The sequence below is a fragment of the Sardina pilchardus genome, chromosome 13, assembly GCF_963854185.1.
Source record: "Sardina pilchardus chromosome 13, fSarPil1.1, whole genome shotgun sequence".
In the NCBI taxonomy this organism is placed as follows: domain Eukaryota; kingdom Metazoa; phylum Chordata; class Actinopteri; order Clupeiformes; family Clupeidae; genus Sardina; species Sardina pilchardus.
Window position 1 is genome coordinate 28,624,308 of NC_085006.1, and position 24,198 is coordinate 28,648,505.

Consider the following 24,198-nt stretch of genomic DNA (forward strand, 5'->3'; position numbering starts at 1 on the left):
AATGTCATGTACTCCCGCGAACGTGATCCAAATCATATCGTGTCTCACACCGTTGGAAAGCCCTGCTCCTCCTGAATAACGCCATGCAATCCAAATATGGACATTTCCTTTGTATTGGCAACCAATCGCGAAAGTTCAAAGACGAGTCTAAGCTGAGAACGAATCTCATTGGCTGTGTTTCAAGGCTGTTTTCTCAAAACTAGTTATTTGCGGTTTTGAGTCATTTTCCGGTAGATACTTCTCAGCCTCTGTAGCACCTATCTACACCAAACTTTCCAGTTATACACTTAACAGTATTCTGAAGACATTTACAGAGGGATTTGTTAATACATCATTCCTGGCCTGATTTATGTGACATGTTAATCAAAAAAGCATGGCAAAAATCGTTTTTTAAAGGCTATGGACAGTATATTTGGATTTCCTAGGCAATGAAAGCAGATATCCTGAAATCCTTCTGTAATTTTATTGTAATCTTGTTTGTAAACAACATGAAAGAATAATTTTGCACCTGGCTTTATCATATGCTCAGATCTATCTACCGGAAATATATGCAAAATCATGCATATTTAATGAGATAATGCCTCATTTGCATAATTAAACATACACATTTCAAAAACTTGTAATACATTTTTTTCTCATACTTGTATAAGTAATCAACTGAGGAAGTTTCATGGTGATACCTATTATTTAAACATTTTACCCTATTCAACTGTAGTGTCTCGCCTAAAGATAATACAAATCTAACAAAATAACAAGTATTTACTGACATACAGCAACATACAAAATTTTTTACATTTAAAGGCACTTCTCCAAAGTGTTCTACACGATAGCTGAGAAGCAGAGGTCAGTCTGTCTCATTCACTCAACCCTTTGGATATGATATGACTATAAAGGCTAGTGATGTGACAAACTAGAAGTACTACACAGAAGCATATTATCCGTAATTATTCATCTACATGCATGAGTAAATGGACATTTTTAAAGTGCATAAACAACTGCTCCGTTAGTGGGCAATGAAATGTCACACAATATAATCAGCCTCATCTCCAGGTGAGCCCTGGAGAGAATCTAGCTGCACTGAGAGCCCAATTAGGTAACGTCCACATCAACAGTTCTGTGAGTTAATTCATTTTTGTACTTGGGGCGTATTTAATGGTAACTGTAATTTTGTCAGTTTCTACATTTTCATTCTACAGGTATTATGGAGTGCGGTATGAAAGCCTTTACAACTCAGGCCACTAGTACACCCATTGAAATGCTTGATATTGAGCGTTGAGATTAACGTAGTTGGCCGTATAGTGAAGTGACCAGATGTCCGATACCGGGGACATAATCCCAAAATTGTGGAAAAAACAGGGACATTTTTAGTTTGACTATCAATCTGATTATATATATTATATAGATTGAAATATACAAGTTTTATCTTTAAAAAACGGGGACACAAGTAGTTTTCCAAAAACGGGGACTGTCCCCTGAAACCGGGGACGTCTGGTCACCCTAGCATATAGCAATAGCTACCATTGCATGTGAGCATTGCACTGCAACCCCTTATAGATAAAGAGCAATGTGGCTTCTTCTGGCAGTCTCCTCTCACTCATGCTAATAGAAACATTGTTCTACTGTACAATGCACTGTTTTGAAACAGCCTAAACACGACCTGCAATCTGGCTACTTTCGCAGCGCAGGGCGTTTCTCATCTACACCCTGAGTTTGGCGTAGCAGTCGTAGACGCAAGGCAGCCGGCCAAAACTACAGCTCTTGGGGGTGGTGTCGATCTCCTCTGGGGGTTTGGTGCCCACAAAGGTGAAGCGCTGGAGAAGAGAGCAGGTGAAGAGGAAGAGCTCCATCCTGGCCAGACCCTCACCCAGGCAGATACGCTTCCCTGCAGGCAAGACACCAACAGATTCATGGATTAGTAAAACAATGTCAGCAGTATTCTATACTAGTGGTTCACCCAGGCAGATACGCTTCCCTACAGGCAAGACACCAACAGATTCATGGATTAGTAAAACAATGTCAGCAGTATTCTAAACTAGTGGTTCACCCAGTCCCAGGCAGATACGCTTCCCTGACACGCAAGACACCAACAGATTCATGGATTAGTAAAACAATGTCAGCAGTATTCTAAACTAGTGGTTCACCCAGGCAGATACGCTTCCCTGCAGGCAAGACACAACACAGGGATCAGCAGGTTTACTCGAGAAAAGTCAGAGGTGCTCTGAAGAACTCCAACTCCCATGATGCTTATGTATAATTACCTCCGCCAAGGAGGTTATGTTTTCATCCAGGTTTGTTTGTTTGTTTGTTTGTTTGTTTGTTTGTCTGCTTGTGTGTTAGCAAGATAACTCAAAAAGTTATATGGATGGATTTTGATGAAATTTTCAGGAAAGGTCTGAAATGACCCAAGGAAGAAACTATTCCATTTTGGGAGTGATCCGGATCACCGTCTGGATCCAGGAGGCACTTGGCGAAGGTGCTTTTCTAGTGTAAACATAGAATTCTTATGTATGATTACCATGATATAATCATGGAATTATTCTATAATCATAGAATACTGTGTATAATACCAACAGAATATCTATATGGTCATGTTTTCATTAATTAGACAGTAACTCTACCTTACCTTACAGTACATATCCTATAGTTTTATTATGTATATTATTAATCTCTTCTGTATGTATTTAATATTAAACATATTTAATATAAAAAATACATACAGAATATTTAATATTGAATATTTTGTAAAAAATATTGTAATTTTGTAAAAAATATTCAATGTATTTAATTATTTTTAAATATATTGACATACAGTACCTAATCCAAAAGCCAAGAAGGCATCATTCTTCTTAAATTGTCCCTCCTCATCCAAGAAGTTTTCGGGATCAAAGTTTTCTGGGTTCTTCCACAGTTTGGGGTCAGAGAGAACCGAGGAGAGCAGAGGGAGAACCATAGTATCCTGCAGGAGGAGAACAAAAGGGGAACATGTGGTCTTTTCATTCTCCGTATACATTATGGGAACTGATTTGAATCTGCAGCACGCACTACCTAAGGCTCCTGTGCCGTCAGAAACAGTTACAGTATACAATAGAGGCTTATTTCCTGGCATGATGGAGAGTGCAGTGACACAGAAATCTCTTGAGTTGAGTAATGCGTTTTTGTTAACATCTAGAGAAACATGATGGAGAGTCACTTTAAATGAGCGTCTATGATTGAGTCTATGAACATTCATGGAAATGATTGGACTGCACAGGAATTCATGTTCTAAGAACATCTTTGTTTATGCGCTGGCCCACTCATGTTTGTGTGTATTGCATGTTGTGTGGTATAAATTAGCTAAATTCTTTTGCACAGCACAATAATTAAATAAGCATTAGTTTGTGTGGAGAGTTGTTAAGACATTGAATGGCACCTTTTGTGCTAAACAAATGAGAGCCCTTTACATTATATTGTATTGCACATTTATGTTCACAGTAAGACACACCACACTAATATAACACATGACTGTCTCTGTAGTTTGGGGTCCTGTATGTAACGATGACCTCTTCTCAGCTTGAACTCTCTCACCTTGGGAATGTGGTAGTTCTTGAACTCTCTCACCTTGGGAATGTGGTAGTTCTTGAACTCTCTCACCTTGGGAATGTGGTAGTTCTTGAACTCTCTCACCTTGGGGATGTGGTAGCTCTTGAACTCTGTGTCAGCCGTGACCTTGTGGGGCACAGAGGTTGGTGCCAAGTCCATGTGGCGCTGCACCTCATGAATAACGGCGTCCGTGTACGGCATCTTAGATCTGTCTTCCATGGACGGGCTTCTGTCCTGTCCAACCACCTCATCGATCTCTTTTTGGACACGCGCTAAGAAGGTTACAAACATGTTCATATTCATTAACCTATGAAACACACTCTGAAACAACTCCACATCAATATGTGGATGTGTGGTGTGTTGTAATAATCATTGGAAAACATGCTGATAGTTTAAATTATTACTTTAGCAATATCTTGTGTAACGCAGAATGTTATAGCGTAAGAATATTTATTCTGGGTTATCTGAAAGTATCCTGTATTTGAAACTTGACAAATGAGCTATCAGTGTGTCTTTTCTTTTTCAGACCTTGGATTTGTGGGTGTTTGATCATCATCAGTAACATTTGTCTCAGAGTTGAGGAGGTTGTCTCAGTTCCAGCTGAAAACAGGTTCCACACACTGCCCAGCAGGTTGTCATAATGGAACTCACTATTTGGGACGTCCTTCTCCTGAAACACACAGCCACATGTGGTCTCATGTCAGTGAGCTACAGTATGTGTCTGTCAGGTTGGCAACTAAGGCCCTCTAGTGGAGAGGTTCTCCAACTACAAGTTCAAGTACACCCAGTTATACTGTAATCTCAGTCCATCCAGCAATGGAGTAACACTGTGCCTTAGTCCAATCTTTCTTCCTTTACGCTTACATGCATTCATGTACAGTAGATGACACTATTTTCAATGGCGACTTACAAATGAGGGCTAACATTCAAGCTATGCTGCAAAAGAACACCTTAATTGGGTAATGCTAAATTCTACTTATATAACATACTGTAGCATTCTATTATACTATCTGTCTGACTTTATTGCTTAAACATTTTAGGTGTAGGGGTATTTATCATACTACATCATACCACACCACACCACACCACACCACACCACATGTTATCCATGGACAGCACTTAACCTGGATCATTTTAATCATGAAGGCTTCAATGTAGTCACGTGGGGTGGAGTTGGCATCCAGGTGCTTCAGTCGTGTCTCGGCCTGGTTCTTCACATAATCTTGCCCCTTCTTCAGCAATGCAAACAAATCCTTGTGCTTTCCAGGAATGCACCCAACAATTTTAGGAAAGATGTTGTAGAGCTGTAAAAGACCATACAGTATACTGTAACAACACTGAGCTCTAATATTCTCTGAAAGAACTTCAGAAGTTGTGAAATACTACATTATTGTCCTACTGTTCCTGCTTTGCGATATTTCTATGTATGTGAGGGGGAAAACATATTTGCATATAAATGATGGGAAATACTGTATACTCAACAACCTAATCTCTTAGGCATTTTTTTTTGTCCAGATATTTTCTGCATTACTGAATAATGGGAGGCAGACTTGATACTTTTTTTTTTGATTATTGTAAAAACAAAATGGCAAATTAAATTAAGTTTTTTATGGACACTGTATATTTGAGTTACAGTGACCTCCTTAAGTATCTGAACACATGCTAAAGTTGACTATAAAGAGGAATATATATACAGTATATAATATATATATATGGACATTTTTATCTTAATGCCTTTAATGAAAAATGACAAAGAAAATAGGAAATATCCAACCTTTAAGGACATAATTTATTTTCTTTGTGAATGAATAATGTATTGTAAATAATTAAATGTCTTTCCTTAAAATACAGGGGTCATAAGTATTGGAACCCCTACGTTAAATTCCCATAGAGGCAGGCAGAGTTTCATTTTTAAAGGCCCGTTATTTCATGGATCCAGGATACAATGCATCCTGATAAAGTTCCCTTGGCATTTGGAATTAAAATAGCCCCACATCATCACATACCCTTCACCACACCTAAAGATTGGTATGGTATTTTTTTTTCCATTAGCTGGTTTGATTTGCATTGAGCTCAATGAGCATGAAACCAGCTAATAGGCTAACTGAAAAAACACTATGCCAATCTATGGTGAAGGGTATAACTTGGGGTTATTTTAATTTGAAAAGCTATGCTAAACTACTGTATATCTTTATAGTCAACTTTAGCATGTGTTCAAATATGTCTGGATATTTCAATGAAGTTTATGATGGTAAAAGTAATTTGTATGGAGGTTTATTTATTGTATGCAAATGTGTTCCATGGGTAGCCCTAAAAACATATGGGTTGCTCATAGTAGGTGTCCAGGGGGGAAAGAGTTAAAAGACTTCATATAAACAGTAAAGAGCACCTACGGAGCCCAGGGGACTGCTGAGCACATCAAAGTAGGCGTTGACCGTGTCATAGAGCAGCAGGAACTCGGGGTCCTTGTACTCGAACCGCTGCCCAAACACTATGGAGCAGATGACATTGGACACCGCATTGCACAGCAGCTCTCTGGGGTTGAAAACCGCACCTGTAAAAAAAAAGATTTCACATAGTAATTCTGTTTTACTTGGTTCTATGTCATTTGTAATGTTATATACAATAATATTAATGTTGATTAATGATTAGTACAAATGAGAAACTTCATCAGTTTTTAATATGAGTTATATCTGAATTACTAACTGAATGAAGTATGCATAGGAACCAACTTGCACTACACAGTTTCACATATACCTTGTCATTTGACATACAAACCTAGCCAAACTTTTAATCTTTTTTCAATCTGTATTTACTTTAAATGACCGTTTTCAACAATATTTTGTGTCTACAAGACATGTTTTGCTGTGAGGGAGCACCAGTGTTTTTCCACAGTACCTCTAGGTAAGAGGAATAATGCTAGAAAACCACAGTATTGTTTAAGAACAATAAAAATACTTGTAGTCGGAATGGTGTCAAAGTTCACGTCCTGGTTCTCAGCTTTCTAATCTCATAAACACAGGCTGCACACATCTTGAGAAAGGCTTCACTTTGCTGATTCAGTGGAAGGGGGTATTGTTCTCATATTTCATCAAGAGAAAGACAATTACTGTACCGTACATGGTAATAATAATAATAATAGTTTTATTTATATAGTGCCTTTCTCAGACTCAAGGTCACTTCACAAAGTCAACAGAAACAGAACATACAGACAACACAAAAACAAAAGAATGCATTTGCTTTAAAGAAAAGGAAGGAGGGCCATGGCGCTAAAAGATCTGCCACCCAGGGTAGAGTCTGGTGCAGGGGACAGAGAGGAGACCTGCTACCCAGGGTAGAGTCTGGTGCAGGGGACATACTTCAGTAGCATTCCCCAGCTCATGCCAAGCCAACTCCCTCGTCTCCTTAACTTTATCAGCATGAAATTGCTCATGCTTTTATGAGTATTATGTCTTCTATCATAATGGCCGTTACCATGATATACAGTGCACTGCTAAAAAATCAAGAAACACTTCAATCACACATTTGTGTGCTAAACTTGTAAGGAATGGCAGGCCAGCACATACTGAGGGAACATCAGATCATCATAGCCTCTACTCTAATGCACAGATACAACACACACGGATGAAAAGTGAAGTTCTCCAGCTCCTCACCGTTGAACTCATCAAAGGCCTTCACCAGACTCCTGGCCTCCTCCTGCACCCTCTCCTCTACGCTCCTGCGCCCCATCCCAAAGTTCTTCAGCGTCGTGATGGAGAACCGACGCAGCTCTCGCCAGCGATGACCACTGCTGACCAGCACACCTGCGGAGAACAAGAACCAGAACACCGATGACCACTGCTGACCAGCACACCTGCGGAGAACAAGAACCAGAACAGCGATGACCACTGCTGACCAGCACACCTGCGGAGAACAAGAACCAGAACAGCGATGACCACTGCTGACCATCACACCTGTGGAGAACAAGAACCAGAACAGCGATGACCACTGCTGACCAGCACACCTGCGGATAACAAGAACCAGAACAGCGATGACCACTGCTGACCATCACACCTGCGGAGAACAAGAACCAGAACAGCGATGACCACTGCTGACCAGCACACCTGCGGAGAACAAGAACCAGAACAGCGATGACCACTGCTGGCCATCACACCTGCGGAGAACAAGAACCAGAACAGCGATGACCACTGCTGACCAGCACACCTGCGGATAACAAGAACCAGAACAGCGATGACCACTGCTGGCCATCACACCTGCGGAGAACAAGAACCAGAACAGCGATGACCACTGCTGACCATCACACCTGCGGAGAACAAGAAACCAGAACAGCGATGACCACTGCTGACCATCACACCTGCGGAGAACAAGAACCAGAACAGCGATGACCACTGCTGACCAGCACACCTGCGGAGAACAAGAACCAGAACAGCGATGACCACTGCTGACCAGCACACCTGCGGAGAACAAGAACCAGAACAGCGATGACCACTGCTGACCATCACACCTGCGGAGAACAAGAACCAGAACAGCGATGACCACTGCTGACCAGCACACCTGCGGAGAACAAGAACCAGAACAGCAACTGACCCACAGATACTGAGTTCTGTGCATGAATATGACGGTTCTCTGCAGCACGACTCCTTTTACTCACATGAGTGTGATTACGGGGTGGACGCGTCTCTCTCAACTTCCTATGCGGTGGTGTTTAGTTAGTTCGTTGAGCACAGAGATTCTAGGCTTTTACGAGCTCAACATTTATGAAAGCAAGAATTTCGCTGGCAGACCTTCACAACGTGTGCATCACCATGAATAATACTAACACCAAACACACCTGGCTCTTACCTACTCAAGTACACTTGTATAGTCAGGAATGACCAACATGGAACTTAACTTTTTAAAAATCTGAAAATATTTTGGCAATCTCAATGCAAGGTAGTGAATGAATGATTTCATGATCTGTAATTTGTTTTTATATATTTCTATGCTGATTGCTGAGCTGTAATGCAAGACAAATTTAAAGACATTAAAGTCTAATCTTATCTTATCTTATCTTATCTGATCATGATGATGCCAGTTGGGCAGGGATAGAGGGTGGCACGGGGTGAATAAACGAGATAAAAACTGACTTGTCTGGTTAAATTCCAACACAGGAGACCTGTGAACTCACCTGAGACCTGAGAACTCACTTTGTCATGGCATGGTGCATATGGCATGGTGCATATCAAGGTCCTATTTGTTTTTTGTTGAAAACCGAAATACTTTTGATGTGATGGAGTGTCGTCTATAACAGATTATGATTGTGAAGCCATTTTTATTTGAAATCGCTGTTGAATGCACAATAAAACGGCACAACAAGCACCACCTTGTGAGCGTAATATAAAGTATCGATCTATCTATCAATCTATCTATCTATCTAATAAGGAAATTGAATGTGATCAGAGTAAACCCTGCGTAAACTCAACTCAAATAAAAGTAAAATAGATAATTAAATACTTTGACCTACTAGTATCGATATAATTGCATGCACAAAATATCGCGATACTGAACAAAATCGATTTTTTCCCCCCACCAATATATGACGGAATAAATGTGGACAGAGGGCATCCGAAGCTCCACAACAGTCGGATGCAGTGAGGATTATCTCTCTACGCTGTCATTCTTGTCCGCTCGTGCCAGACACACTCGGTGCAGGTCACTCATTTGTTTTTTGCAAACTCACCATATCCATTGGTTGACCTCACCAGGAGGGGGTACTGAGCCCTCCCACTGAACTCTTCTCCCTGGGTGACGAGGGCATCTTTGAGGGTCTGATAACCTGACAAGATCACCACTGGTTTGTTGGCCAGCCAGATAGTGCACACAGACCCATACTTCTTACAAAGCTGCAAGGAGAGGCAAAGAGATGGCTTTTATTAAATATTGATGTATTGTGTTAACTGCAGAACACTTGAATATTGATCCATGTGAATTAGTCAGGCAGCCATGGGGTCAGACCTGGTTTTGTCGGTTAAAGGTTTTTTTTTCTTTTTTTTTGCAGAATAGTAGACTAGGGGTACCTCTTTAAGATTTAGGAGGGTGCCCGGTGATATCCCTTGGGCAATTGTGTATATTAAGCCTTTCTTGTCCAAAGTGTTGAATATAAGGCGGAGATACAGGTGAATAGGGTAAACAAAATAACAAGCAGATATCACTATGAAACTTCACCAGTTGATTACTTAGATCAATATGAAAAAATGAATGTTTAAATGTTTAAATGTTTTTATTTTCATGTTGTTGACATAAGAGATGAAAAGTATATTACAGAGGGAATTATGGATATCTTGTTTAAGTGTTCAGAAAATACTACCAGCCTTTAAAGAAATGATCAGAGTTATCAGAGTTCTCAGAGTGAAAGAGGGAAAAATAAAAATCAGGTTCACTTAAATTATGGCATTTGGCTGCCGGACTAAATATACAAACTGATTGTTTGTGGCACTGAGCCTGAACTTTACACTTGAAGATTATGTAGAGTAGACTATACTTATGTCTGCCTGTCACTGAATCAACAACAAATGATGTGGCGCAACTGTGCAAATATATCCTTGCAGACATCAGGTTTTTTTTTTTTATTATTATTATTATTTTAGTTGTTAGTTTTCAAATGATTCTGTTGTTTACGCTATGCTCATCAAAGTAAATCTCAGGCGAATAGCATGATGTTGATCATTGGCAGTCTTCGCTTAATTGGCTTGTTGCTCAGCAAACGTCCCTTACTCCCCTGGTAGTAGCCTAGTTACTGCCTGCAGATGACAGGTCAACTAAGGCAATATGGTTGAGGTACAGAGGAGGCAAAACCAGTGGATGGTGTTTGTGAAAGCTAGGCTATACGCAATAGTATCTTAACTTGCACCTGAAATATAGGTTATGCTGTTATAACAGGTATGATTTTTTAAGAATGTTGAGGTTATTGCCAAATGTATCTCGACAATGTAGGCTATATCACCACAAGCGTAAGATAGTCTAACTGCAAAATCTACAGAACGTTTGACGTAGCCTATTTTGCAGATATGGAAAGAAAGAATGAAGTGAACACCACATCGTTCGGTTGATATTCGGAACTTACCTCCCGGTAATACAGATATGGTTCTTTTAAGTCTATTTGGAACAAGTTGCCAACAATTGGTGCAGGAGGGGGGCCTGGTGGTAATCTCCCAAAGTTGCTCTGTTTGCCTAGATTCTTCCAGAACAACACCAAAACAATAACACCCAAAACCAGAGAGAGAAAGTTCGCTTGAAGTACGGAGAGAATATCCATCTCGACGACGACGTCGTAACGTTAGCTACAGTTGGTCGACGATAGAGGGTAGGTAGGCTACAGGATATACCTACAGTATAGGTTTCTAATGAGACCACACCTACCAGCATAAGTGGGTGGGATACTGTAGGTTATTGTAGGTTAATATGACCGCTGCGGTATGTAGCGAACGTGTTAAAACAGAGTAATTTTTGTTCCAGATTATTTATTTATTTTTTTATTTTTTTTCAGAGTTTATCTAGCCTACAGTATAGGCTACTGTGTGTATCACATTGCCCTTTCTGCCTCTTTGGACTTCTGGTTAGACGTAAACTGTATTTTCCTTGTGTCTCAATAAAACTGAATCTAATGATCCAATCTAATCAAACGATTTTGTGACAGTGCACCAATTGACCTGAAGATGATTGTTCTCTGTGAATATCTCAGGGCCTAGGAATAGGATGACCGAATTATTTTGGTGTGTTGCTCTCCAGTGGCCATGTCAACACATCCCATATCCACTCATTCACTCAGTTTTGTGGAATGCCGTTCATGGGGGGGCCATATCAGCTACAGTACACACACATGCATGCACGATCTTGCGCACACACACACTTCACGCGCGCACGCACACACACACACACACACACACACACACACACACACACACACACACACACACACACACACACACACACACAGTCACACACACACTCACAGGCAAGCAGGCACACACACACACACACAGATAAAAAAAAAAACACGCACACCTAAACACACACACACACACACACCTCATTACTCCCACATACACACTCACAAGCAAACGCACACACACACACACACACAAACACACACACACACACACACACACACACACACACACACACACAGACAGTCACACATACACTCACACAGGCAAGCAGACACAGAGAGAGAGAGAGAGAGAGAGAGAGATAAAAACATGCACACCTAAACACACACACACACACACACACTTCATTACTCCCACACACACAGAAAGAGAGAGAAAAGCACACGTACTGTATGTATAAAAATACCCTCATTTACACATACAATAGTTGCAAGAGTAGGAGATAGGAGCAAACGTGAATGAGAAGGTGCAGGACTGAGCAGCGGTTATAATTTGTACCTTTTTTGGGTACATCTAGTTTACACTGTAAGGTCATAGGTAGCCTTCACATAGGCTGCTGAGTCATATGGTTTAGGTTGGTTTACCTATGCTTTAGCCAACTAATCATCATCAGAATATTTTCAAATCCCGATTGCATTAGTTTTTCTTGGTTGCTTTGATGCCCCAGTCAACTCAAATACTTTTCAGCCTGTGTTATTACGTAACACAGGCTGAAACAGCGGCACTCATGGTCCAAATGACACACGTTGTTTGCAAAAGGCCCTAACCATGCCCTAACATTTAAAATATGCTTAGTGCATCAAATGTCTTCATGTGAACTCTGCATCTCATGTGAGTGGGCCCTCTTGCTCTCCTGAGGGCCCACTACCCTCCAGTGGTCAACCATGGTATAGTTTAGAGAGCACTGTCAATCATGGAGGGGTTTTACTGTATTTGGAGTAGTGATGCAAATTACAGCATGGGATGCACCAGCAGACTAAAATGCGGTGGGAAATCTTTTCAAGAGTCGAGAGGTTGAATGTGTTTGTAAATCATCAATTCATCAAACACAAGAAATATAGAACATTAACCACTGGTATTTCGTTTTTGGGAATTGACATCTAAAATGGCCCGACTGTACATATCATTATTACCTGCATTATTGTATGCTTAGACTAATATAGGACTAGATGGGTCACAGTACAGTAGAGACTGTAATACAGTCTATTGATAGCCTACTTGGGTTGTAGGCTACTCTGTGCAAGTTAAATGCGCTATACAAATAAAATGACTTGACTTGACTACAATAAAATGACAGGATAGTTAGATAGATGAATGTTGCATACAACTTGATTTCCTTATTCTTCGTATACTGCCAAATTAGGGGCGTTGAGCATCATCAAGCTTGGTTGGTTTTGCGACGCCGTGAATGGATGCGCCGAGTGGTCCATGCGTGAGTCAGAGCTGTGACGCAGGCAGCGGGCGAGGAGAAGGGCACAAGCAACATCTTGCCATCAGCATCCATTCAGCCTCGCATCGCTTATAAATTGCGTCGCACTTCAGAAAATACTACTGCAAACCAGGGGACAAATCCCGAAATCCCGTGGCTTGATTTCAGGTAAGAATGAAGCAGAGTGTCTGGATGGAGAATGACCATGGTTTTACAATACGTTACCGTTTATATGCGAGCCCAACGTTGTGACTGAGAGGCTGTGCCTCCGATGTTTGCATTGGGAATCCATGTTTTCTCGTTGATGGGCTGAGGAGAAAGGAAGGGTCGTGGATGCTGAGAATTGCTTTTGCTTGGATAAACGTGCGCCTTATTTTACTTACTCTGAAGGTTATGATTCAAGGTTAAATGATGAACTCGTCAGTTTTGATAGAAAATGATATCTCTTTTGTTGGTTTGGTTATTATTAGTACATCTGGTGTAAAGACTGTTTACAATGGGGCGTCAATCGTAATTGTGCACACGCCTTCCTCTCCTCATAGATCGACTATAACAACAAAACATGATTGTGTGGATAACTCGAAGGCAAAAAAACGACAGATTGATGCTTTTTTAAAAGCAAGCAGCATATAGGTCGGATTCATGTTTACGTTCGATGTAGTAGCCTATGGTATTTATATGAGGGACATCATGCAGTTCTAAAGCAGCTGTCTTGACTGACGTTGAGAGGACGTTGAATTGTGGCCTAATCCTTTTTGTTGTTGTTATGTTACTCTGATTCTGTGATTGATCAATAAAATAGGTCGTGGCGATTTGGGCGTGATTTGGAGACATACAGAATTGAAAATGGAGAGTACTGCAATAAAAGAGTTTCCTGCAGTGTCAACTGACCTGTTTTAGGCCCAGTTTCAAGTCCAACTGATTTCTGCATTTTGCTCTAATTGTGAGATTAGACATTTAGGAATGACCATGAGTATACCAGTATAGTGGTAGCAGCATGCATGCCCCCCTCCCCCTTCCCCCTCCACACACACACCCACACACACACCCACACACACACACACACACACACACACACACACACACACACACACACACACACACACACACACACACACACACACACCTTCACCACACAGACACACAAATGATTGATCAGTTATGATAATCACTTCCACAGCAGAACCTAGACATAAGACATGTATTACCATTGTTGTCTGGCTGCAGGTGCTGGCTATATACCATAGGCAATGTCTTAGGCCCAGGTGAGATGATAACCTACAGAACGTCTTTGCTCAGTCTTAATGTCAAAATGCTGAGACAGCTTAAGCTACTGGGTTGATTAACCTTACTAATTCCCTGTCCCCCAGGGAATAAATAATCAATCACCTATTGCTAAAGTAGTTGGTCGTGCAATGCTAATGCAGAAGTAGTTTGGTCTTGTAGTGCAATCTAGATCTGAAACTCTGTGTGTTGGCTGTGAGAGCAGTAGGCCTCTCTCTGCTGCGGTGTGGTGTGGTGTGGAGACAACATGCTCCAGCACTGTTTTAGGTCTGAGAGAGTGGTCGTGTCTGGGGGGGGGGGGGGGGGGGGTGGAGTGCATCAGGCCCATAGCACTCTCACAGAGCTGGAGGAGCAGAGGACAGTGTCTCCAGTCCGCATATTCCCCCACCACCCCCACCACCACCCCCACCCTCACCCTTTCTGTGGTGCGTCAACACATTTGAGTTTCTCTCTGTGACGGGGTGGGGGGGTGATGCAACTGAATGAAATGGTAAGATGCCACATGGCACATGCCACCACTCACCACTGTCGGAGAAATTGTATCCAAAGTCCACTCTGTACCACAATAATTTGTCCATCATAGACATTTTTGAAATTGTCCTCTGAAGAAATGTTGTATCTCAAATCCATTACAGTGCCTCTTTGGTGACACAAACGCAGGATGTGTGCTCCTCTGTTCTAATCTGTGAATACAACAATCCTTTTCTCACCCCATGGTCCTTATTTTGGATATATCTCATAACATCTGATATGGGCCTATAACACTATGAAAACTCAACCAGGCAGAGATACTGTAGTGTTGAACATTGCACTTATGTACTGCTGATATTTGGAGGCAATGAGTATTTCCTTCCTCTCATTGTCTTCCACTCCTTGTACATTTACATTTAAATAGAGGCAATGAGGGCCTCCTCCCTTGTCTAATCATTCAGGAAGACATTTGATTGCACCACATTTCCTCCAGTGCAGGGATAGCCATTAGCATGCTTGACTAGCTTGGCCCATATATTGAACTTGTACATCAGCTAAATCGCAACGCATAGTTCGAACACTGCAGCCTGGCCATGTAGCTCAGTGTCATATTGACCCACATAAAACCAAGTTCGCACTTGCGATTTGGTGCATCAGTTTCTGAGTGTCACTTTGACCACTCTCAGTAGATTTGAACCCACGGGGAGATATCGACCTGCTTCAGTAATTTTGCTAACATTGGTCCATTTTGACCAATTGTTATAGATTTCAGTTGCACAACACAATATGTTACAGTCTTTGTGGTATATTGGTTTGGGACTTCACACAGACTTTCCCAAAGCCTCTCAATGTCACATTCTGTTATATCTGTTATTATTGTTATTATATATTTTAGTTCATTTTGATCGGCTGCTTTACATGTAAAACCAGAGCTCATTCTGTGCTGCTACTGCACAGATTATAGCCTACTACTGGTCCAGTTTATAACTGGATGCACATCAAGTGACTACTGTAAGTGATGGACTACTGTACATAGAGTGTGAAGATTAGCCTGACTAACCTGACTGTTGTTTGCCCACCAACCTCTCACAAACCTTACAACAAACAACTGATGTTGACCTTGTAGTTCAACTAAACTGTCATGCTTCAAAACCGTAGTTTTTCTCAGTCAGCTCCAGCGGTATGTTAAAGAGATTGTTTGAGCGAGGCTGAATCCTTCACATACGAGAGCCCATGTTTTAAATGGAGGATTGCCTTGTACCGTATAATGAGGTTAGGGCACCAAGAGAGAAAGGCAGGCTCTGCCAGCGCCTCAAGAGGTTTCTGGAAGCCCATCTGATTCCAGAAGTGTAGGCTTTGTGACGTGCTCATTGTCGTAGGCACGACTCAGCCCGAGCTGATGCCCATTAGCGCTTTCAGGAAGAGAAGATTGATATTAGCATTAGCGAGGGCCAAGAGGCCCCCCCCCTCAGCTTAGCGTCGAGCTAGCTGGTCTCTTCTCTGACAGTGAGTGCGCTAATCAGTGCCGTGTCCACTCCAGCTCCACTCTCTGACTGACCGTCAGGAAGAGCTCGCCTTTTTCATTTATTTATTTTCACAAAAGATCATTTTCGTGTTTTTTGTTTACCCCAGACACAGGGAGGGGCACCTGCACGACTCAGACGTGCCAGAACCTCAGGGTGCCATGGGAACGCTTGAGTCACTGGCGTCGGTCTTACGCACGTACAGTACGCCCACTGTGATGTTGGCAGAGCGCACTCGCAGAGAAACAGAGAGAGAGAAAGAGAGAGAGAGAGAGAGAGAGAGAGAGACAAAGACAGAGAGAGAGAGAGAGAGAGAGAGAGAGAGAGACAGAGAGAGAGAGGGAGAGAGAGACATCTTTCTTTTGATCTCTGGGCACGGATGCTACTTACATAAGACATGAGCATATGCACGGCTGCTGGACATGCACAACGCCTCACAGTGGACACACCTGTGCCGGTTCCTCGGAGCATTGTGAGGCACGTGTCGTGCAATACGCTGCTGTGCTTGTGACGAAGCATGTTTTGTTTATACTCATTTACTCGTGCAGTAGCCGCAAATATACATACGTCGTTATGTAATAGCACTGCAAGCCTGCGAAAAACTAATGGGACTTAAAATGTCTCTGTGCAAAAAAATGTTGCTGTGCAAAATGAACACGTTGTGATGTAATAAGTACCAACAATCTGAAATGCCGTTAAAAATAATATTTAAAAACACAACTAAAGCTTGTTTTAAGATCATTTATATACCTCTATGTTTCCCCAAAACCCTTCTGGTAAATCTGGGATTGTCCAGGAGCTGTTGGATGATGATGAAGTTTTGTGCTCTTCATTTTTTCCTTCATGTCTCTTTTGGTCTGCATAGTAGTCAGAGTATATACAGTACGGCCATGCCATAGGGGCAGCAGTGGCCTACTGGTTAGGGCTACGGGCTTGTTACCGGAGGGTTGCCGGTTCGATCCCCGACCGATCCACGCCCTGAAGTGCCCTTGAGCAAAGCACCTAACCCCTCACTGCTCCCCGAGCGCTGCTGGTTGGGCAGGCAGCTCACTGCTCTGGGTTGTGTGATTCACCTCACTGTGTGTTCACTAATTTGGTTAAATTGGGTTAAATGCAGAGAAACGAATTTCCCTCACAGGATCAAAAAAGTATATATTCTATTCTATTCTATTCAATAGAGCTGGATATTTTCATTCTCTAACAGGTGCTTTGGCAACCTCTGTTAGTTATCAATTGATCACACAGCTGATTTCATTTTGGGGCAACAGCGTTCCGTTTGCCCAGCTCTATAGTCAGGTAGGCAGTAGTAGGCCTATCCCACAAACCACCCTGTCAGTTTTCACACAGGCAGCCAAGTGTCACAGCGGACATGTTGGTCATCTGAACCCTGGAACCAGGGGGGTCAAGTGCACTGTGACTTGTTTTGAAATGCAAACATTCGGGCATGTTGTACAGTAGGTTACTTTTGTGGAAACTATCCAGCTCTCGTTTAACTTTAGAGTATAGTCCACTCACTCTGAATGATTAAATATTTTACTCAACGCAAGTAAGTAAATAAGTAATTTTAAGTTGTTGCACATTACATTCCAAAGTGCTTCACAGTTACAAAGGCAGAGTTCAAAAGATGGCTCAATCACCAACTACAGCTGACACCTTCAGACACAATCCAAAACAATAGAGACAGGCATATAAACACACAGACAAAATACAAGTGGCATCAAAAATCCATTAGTTACACAGACTCAATGGCTGTTAAAAGCAAGTCTGAAAAGATGAGGTTTTAGTAGAGATTTAAAAACAGTCACTGATGATGCTAATTTAAGGTGCTGTGGTAAACTGTTCCAGAAGTGCGGTGTTTAGATACTGAAAGCATGGTCACCTTTCTGTGTGTGGGAACGGGGTGTGTCCAGGCATGCGTGGAGTGTAAAAGTTCAGCATGCTTGTTGCATAAGTTGGAGCCTGCCCATTTAATCATTTCATAACAGTCCATGCCACTTTATACTGGATTCTACATTTAACAGGAAGCCAGTGCAAGGCCGCCATCACTGGAGTGATGTTTTGTACTAGCTGTAATCCTGTAAGAGATGATTCATTAGTTCCAGTATAAAGGGCATTGCAAATAGTCCAATCTGGAGGTAATGAAAGTATGTATGAGTCAAGCAGTTAAAATGTCTTTAATTTAGCTAATGCTTTTAGCTGAAAGAAAGCTGCCCTTGACAACAGCATTGACTTGTCAAATTTGAATTCAGGATGAAGTACTCCAAGATTTCTGATCTGCGGTTTTAGAGATAAAGTAAGAAGGGCCATGGATTCCCCTCAGGTCTTCAGGTTAGGAGGACCAAACAGATTAACTTCAGTCTTGCTGGCATTTGTAAAAAATAAAATGAGGTGGTTGCACTAGCATATTCATGAGCCCTGGAGGAATGATGGCCATTTTGACTGAAACAACATGTGTCAGATCAGATGGTAAAGACACGTGCTAGTGCTACGGTGACTGCAGGGGGAAGTGAGTGACTGACGGGTGTCCTGCCGGCGGCCATCTTGTGTTGCAGGCCCACCCACCCGCAGAGCAGCATGACTAAAGAGGAGAGCGGCGAGGTGGACGAGGCCCAGCCGGCCCCGGAGTTCACCAGCCCCGTCCACGAGCCCCGCAGAAGGCCCATGGTGCACCCCTCCGCACAGGCCCCCCTTCCCAAAGACTACGGTACGTCCTCAGAGCACTGCCTGCTTCCCTCGCTTCTCTCTCTCTTTCTTTCTTTCTGTCTCTCTCTCTCTCTTCTTCTCCCTCTCTCTCTCTCGTCTGTTTGTCTCTCTTTCTCTCCTCGTTGTTTTCTCTCTCTAGGTTCCTCTAGTTTATCTCTTTCTCTCTCTCTCTCTCTGCCTCTTTCTCACCTGCTCTCTCCCCCTCTCTGCCTCTTTCTCTCTACCTCTTTCTCTTCTCTCTCCTTTCTCTCTCTCTGTTCCTCTCATCTTTAACTCATCTTTTTCCCTTTCTCTCCTTTCTTCCCTTTGAGCCTCTCACTGTTCTGTCGTTTCTTGATTCTACACATCTCCTCACCTCTCTATCTGTCTCACTTCTCTATCTCCCATCACCCTCTTTTCCCCTCCCTCTCTCCTCTCCATCTGCCTATCCCTTCTCTCCTCTCTCACTCTCCCATCACTCTCCCTCTCTCCTCTCTCCATCTGCCTATCCCTTCTCTCTCACTCTTCCTTTCTCTCTCCCTCTCTCCTATCACTCTCCCTTTCTCTCCCTCTCTCCTCTCTTCCTGTCTTTGTTTTCTTCACTCCAGTCGTCCTCTCCCATGGAGGACGTTGGGCGAGCCGCCATTTTTGCCCAGAGCACAGAGTGGCCCTTGGTGATCTCTGGCTAGTGTCATACCGCCATAGCAATGGAGCACAAAAGGGCTTGAAATGGAGAACTCGGTCCCATATTGAGTTATACTATTGATGAGAGCAGTAGTAGGCACAGTGACAACAGCTGGAGAATAAATGAATGTTCAGTCCCATAGTAGACCAAAGTTACAGTAAAAAAACATGGTATCAAGCGATATGTCTTCACATGTATAATGTATACATATGTACATATATTTTGATTAAATTAAATATTTATCATTTATCACATAATGTTGATGGTCCTAGAGGTCATTTTTGTGTTGTTACTTTATCCAGTGCTCAGTTAAGCCCCATTTCTCCAAATCCTCTTCAGACATTATTATTTTTTTCATGACAGAGATGATGACCACATGTTCTGTCATTCTCACTCTAATCGTGCTCTTCCGCAGCGTTCACATTCTTTGACCCAAATGACCCGGCCTGCCTGGAGATTCTGACGGACCCGCGCACCACGATCCCCGAGCTGTTTGCCATCATCCGCCAGTGGGTTCCACAGGTGCAACACAAGATCGACATCATCGGCAGTGAGGTACTTATGCTCAGAAGTTTCTAGAGCAGTCGCAAGCACAATAAACTGGCACCACAGGAGAGTCAGAGCATCCTTGTGGCGAAAATGCTAAAACAACAGACCATGTGAATAATGAGATGTTTTCATTTTTCCTTTACTCCGTAAGAGTTATAGTTTACATCTCACACACACATGTGTGCAAAAACACAAACGAACAAACAACGTCCTATCATTTCAGATTAAGATGACATGTTGAGTGTCCAAGAAATCTTTGCTGATCGGACCGGTGCTACATGTGAGACGGTTCAAGACCTAGAATACCCAACATATTTCCAGAAAGATGATTTCCCGTAGAATAATAATACTAGGGGTTATTACTGTATAACAATATGTGATAATGGTAATAATAATAATAATAATTATAATAATATTAATACTGTGAGGATGCACATGCAGTTAATGTGTGTGTGCAGATACAGTATGTTCTCCAAATGCCAAAACTTATATTGTCAAGATCTCTCTGCTTTTCTTTCTCTCTCTCTCTCTCTCTCTCTCTCTCTCTCTCTCTCTCTCTCCTCCAATGTCTCTCTCTAAGCTGAGAGTCTCTTTAAATGCTCAGTTGTTTGTTAGAATGCACTGTTCACCGAGAGAGAGAGAGGGAGGATAGAGGGAGGGAGAGAGAGAGTTATCGATCTGCGCCATGGACGAAAGCTTGTAAGAGCAGTTCAAGGAGTGGAGGAGTCAGGTTGCCTCGTCCCCTGAGGGACCTGCGGTCGATATCGGGGCCGCCGTCGTCACGATGTTTGCCTCCTCTGGCCAACCACGGAGTGTGCCGGTGTGTTCTTGACCGGTCAGCGGTCGTCAGAGCTGTTTATTTCTGTCCTCTGCTGTTCCAACGGGAGCAAAGAGAAAGGGAGGAAAAAACACACACACACAAGTTTCAAGAACGAGAGAGGACACCAGGAAAGGTATCCAAAATGGCTGCCAGCCTGAGATCCGATCCGGACCACATGAGGACCAGATGTGTCCCAGAATCTACCTGTTCCCATGGGAACTGAGACTTGCCTGAGGACCAGATCACAAACCTCTGCTGTAGCTGAATGTACTGCAGTATGCTGCTACTGTACATGGTTTGTGGAGCTCCAATGAGATGATTAGAGATAGGGTTGTTGTGTGTTCATTTTCCCTTTACTCTGTAAGAATTATAGTTTACTTCACACATGCACAGGTACACAAAAACACGCACAATCATTTCAGAATCTACCTGTTTTCATGGGAACTGAGACTCGTCTGATGGCAGTTCTTTCACTTCATATTGTGGGCAAGTAACATCATAGGGTGGTTTGATTTAGGAGGGAGGTTTTTTACAATTTGTTGTTCAGTAGTTTACTGTGTTGAACTTTGCAGAGAGGATTGGTATTGTTTTTTGCAGTTTAGGTTTCATCTCAGCTGATTGGTGAAGGCCTACCCGCCACACCAGAGCAGCTCGTTAAGAGTTTTTATGGGCCCACATGGCCACATATTGGACCACAGCATTGTAAAGATGTATTGATGTCGATTGACCGCACACTCCCAAAAGTTTAGAGATTTATTGACAATCACAGAGTGAGTAAGTGAGTCAGTGGATCTATAGTGTGTACTTTAGGTTAATGATTCAGCCGAACCTTGTAGAGACACGGGGAGGAGGTTGTGGGTATGGGGAGATAGTGGACTGTTTGTGTTGGTGTCAGATACAGGTAAATATATAGGCTACATACTGGTAAACAATAAATCACTCCCTGGCCTACAGGACATACAGCACAGTGTGGTTCTTCAGTTAGGCTACTGAAGGGTTTACCATAATTTCCTGACCCGCGGCTATTATACACAATGCGGCTAATATACAGGAAATTGTATTATTATTGCAAACTTCACTGTCATCAAATCCAGTGTCAAATATAACTATGAATAGGATAAGCACATATTCATATCTCACACATTGTAGAGCCCTGTGTATACAGTACCATTAACGTACCGAAAGAACATAAAGATGTATGTAAATAAACAGACCTTGTTGAAGGTCTGCAGAATAAATGAATAAATAAATAAATACACAGAAGGGGCTACAAAAAATGCTCAAAATCAAGAAAAATACTGTGAGTGATGGACCCATGTTACTTCAACTTTAACCTGTTAGTTAGTTCACCTTTACCCTGTTAGTTCATTTCCACCCTGTTGCCTCCTCTCCACCTTGTTACTTCAGCTCCATCCTTTTAGCTCATCTTCACCCTGTTAGTTCCTCTTCACCCCTTTACGTTTCTTTATTGAAGAGAAGAATCATCAGATTCATAATTCCATTGACTCCACTCTTTCATGTCAACTCAATAACTTTTTATTGCATTTCTCAGAGAGAGAGAGACACACACACACGCACACACATGCAGGTCTTTCTGAAGTGTGTGGCCATTGATTAGGTTGTCGGCTGCTGTTCTTGGCCGTCCCCAGAGGCCCAGGTGCAGGCTGGGATTGATGGTGGCGATAATAAGCTCCTTCCATTAGGCAGGCTGCGCGCTTCTCTGACACTGTGAGTAAATCACCGCTGTCTGTCCGTCCGTCTCAGCCGTGAGGGGAGGCAGCCTCGTACACTGCAGATGGACACCGCTGCCCGTCACAGCGGCTATCTGGGCCCCACACCCAGGCCACTCATCACTGCCCAGCAACACCGCGGGCACAAAGTCAAGCGATAGAGGGACTGTTGGAGCTGCTGATTTTGGGTGCAGTTCGAGTGTTTAGGGGTGGATAGACAGAATTTTAATTACAGTCTGCTTTGGTCGAGTGGAATTTAAAAAGGTAGTTAATCGAATCTCATTTCTTACCTTTGTCAGGTGGAAGAGTAATGGAGAGTCAACCAAGCATAAATAGATTATCTCTGTGCTTAAGTGTTATTTTTGCATGCTGAACCCCAACAGAAATGTCAGTTAAAGTGAACTGACTGGTAGGAAAATATTTGCACTGTAACTGTATTTATGACACGTGTACAGTACAAACGTTTGGCTTGACACTGAACCCAGTCAACTCATCATGATTCTTTGACTAAATGAAGTTAAACTTCACACTTAACTGATCTAAAGTCACAGCAGCACATGACTTGACTGGATTAAGTATTCTGAAACTGCCCTTCACAGGCTGTGTGTGTGCCATGAAAACGGACAAAGTAGCGAGGAGAGAATGATGTGAGCTGTTCTGCGCTCTTCAGTCTGTGAGTGTCACTTCAGTAGCAGGCGTCAGCAGAAAAATGTGTGCCCCCCCCTCACAGGTGACACAGGAGAAGACACATGCTGAGGCAGTGACCTGGTTTCTGTCTGCCCCCTTTCAGCTGTGGTCACGATCAGGATTTTTTTTTTTTTCAAGTGCCATCTTAGAAGTCACGCAGGTGGTGGAGGATAGTGGAAAATGGCCTGCTGAGTTATTGTGATGTTGAAGGTCACTGTAGTAACCCATCTATGTTGAAAATCACATTGACAGTCAGTGTGAGAGGACATTGGTCACATGGACTTCCCTCACTTTGTTTGTTTTTTTGTATTTGAACTAACTGACTTGCTACAGTATACCAAACAATAAGCACAAACATTGTTGCAAGGCAACAAAAAACAATCTTATTTAATCTAATCTAATCAGTGGTTAAGCCTGGACCCTCTTAATATATTTACAGTATATTTTGATTTCATAATTTATCTTTCAGTGTGTCTGAATCAAATGTCTTTGTATTACATTGCAAAAATCTTACATATTCATCAACAATCAATCAATATTCATCATCATTGGTGTCTGAGATTGATATTTATCACAGTGTTGACACTGTGTTTGGTGACATTGGATCTCTAATCAAAATGCAGAGAGAGACAATACATATTGCATGAAGAATTAGCATGTTCACTGAGCTGTCCATAATATTTCTAAGAAAATATCCACCACAGTGTAAAAAAACAAAGATTGAAACAGTTCATCTTGAAACTGGCTTGTTTTTGACACGCCTTGAGTCATCAGCAGTAAACAGCAGCTTGTCTTTTTTTTTGCACTCTCACAAAATGGCCGCCACCACTC

General features: G+C 42.3%; 2 protein-coding genes across 3 annotated transcripts in view; one reads left to right on the forward strand and one right to left on the reverse strand.

Moving 5' to 3' along the window:
- Positions 1–703: 703 nt before the first annotated feature.
- Positions 704–10,953, reverse strand: LOC134100232 (cytochrome P450 2M1-like). Its single transcript, XM_062553329.1, has 9 exons — positions 10,682–10,953; positions 9,299–9,461; positions 7,233–7,382; positions 5,973–6,133; positions 4,704–4,883; positions 4,108–4,249; positions 3,664–3,851; positions 2,815–2,956; positions 704–1,882 (listed from the first exon to the last, which is right to left on the reverse strand). The coding sequence occupies exons 1-9, from the start codon at positions 10,871–10,873 to the stop codon at positions 1,698–1,700; spliced, it is 1,503 nt and encodes a 500-aa protein (XP_062409313.1). The 5' UTR covers positions 10,874–10,953; the 3' UTR covers positions 704–1,697.
- A 2,057-nt stretch (positions 10,954–13,010) lies between these two features.
- clip3 (CAP-GLY domain containing linker protein 3) overlaps positions 13,011–24,198 on the forward strand; it is a 30,562-nt gene continuing 19,374 nt past the window's right edge. For both annotated transcript variants that reach the window (XM_062553325.1, XM_062553326.1), the window contains exons 1-3: positions 13,011–13,104; positions 18,767–18,918; positions 19,997–20,136. In XM_062553325.1, the coding sequence (XP_062409309.1) occupies positions 18,789–18,918; positions 19,997–20,136 (270 nt within the window). In that variant the 5' untranslated portion in view covers positions 13,011–13,104; positions 18,767–18,788. The remainder of the gene's footprint in view (positions 13,105–18,766; positions 18,919–19,996; positions 20,137–24,198) is intronic.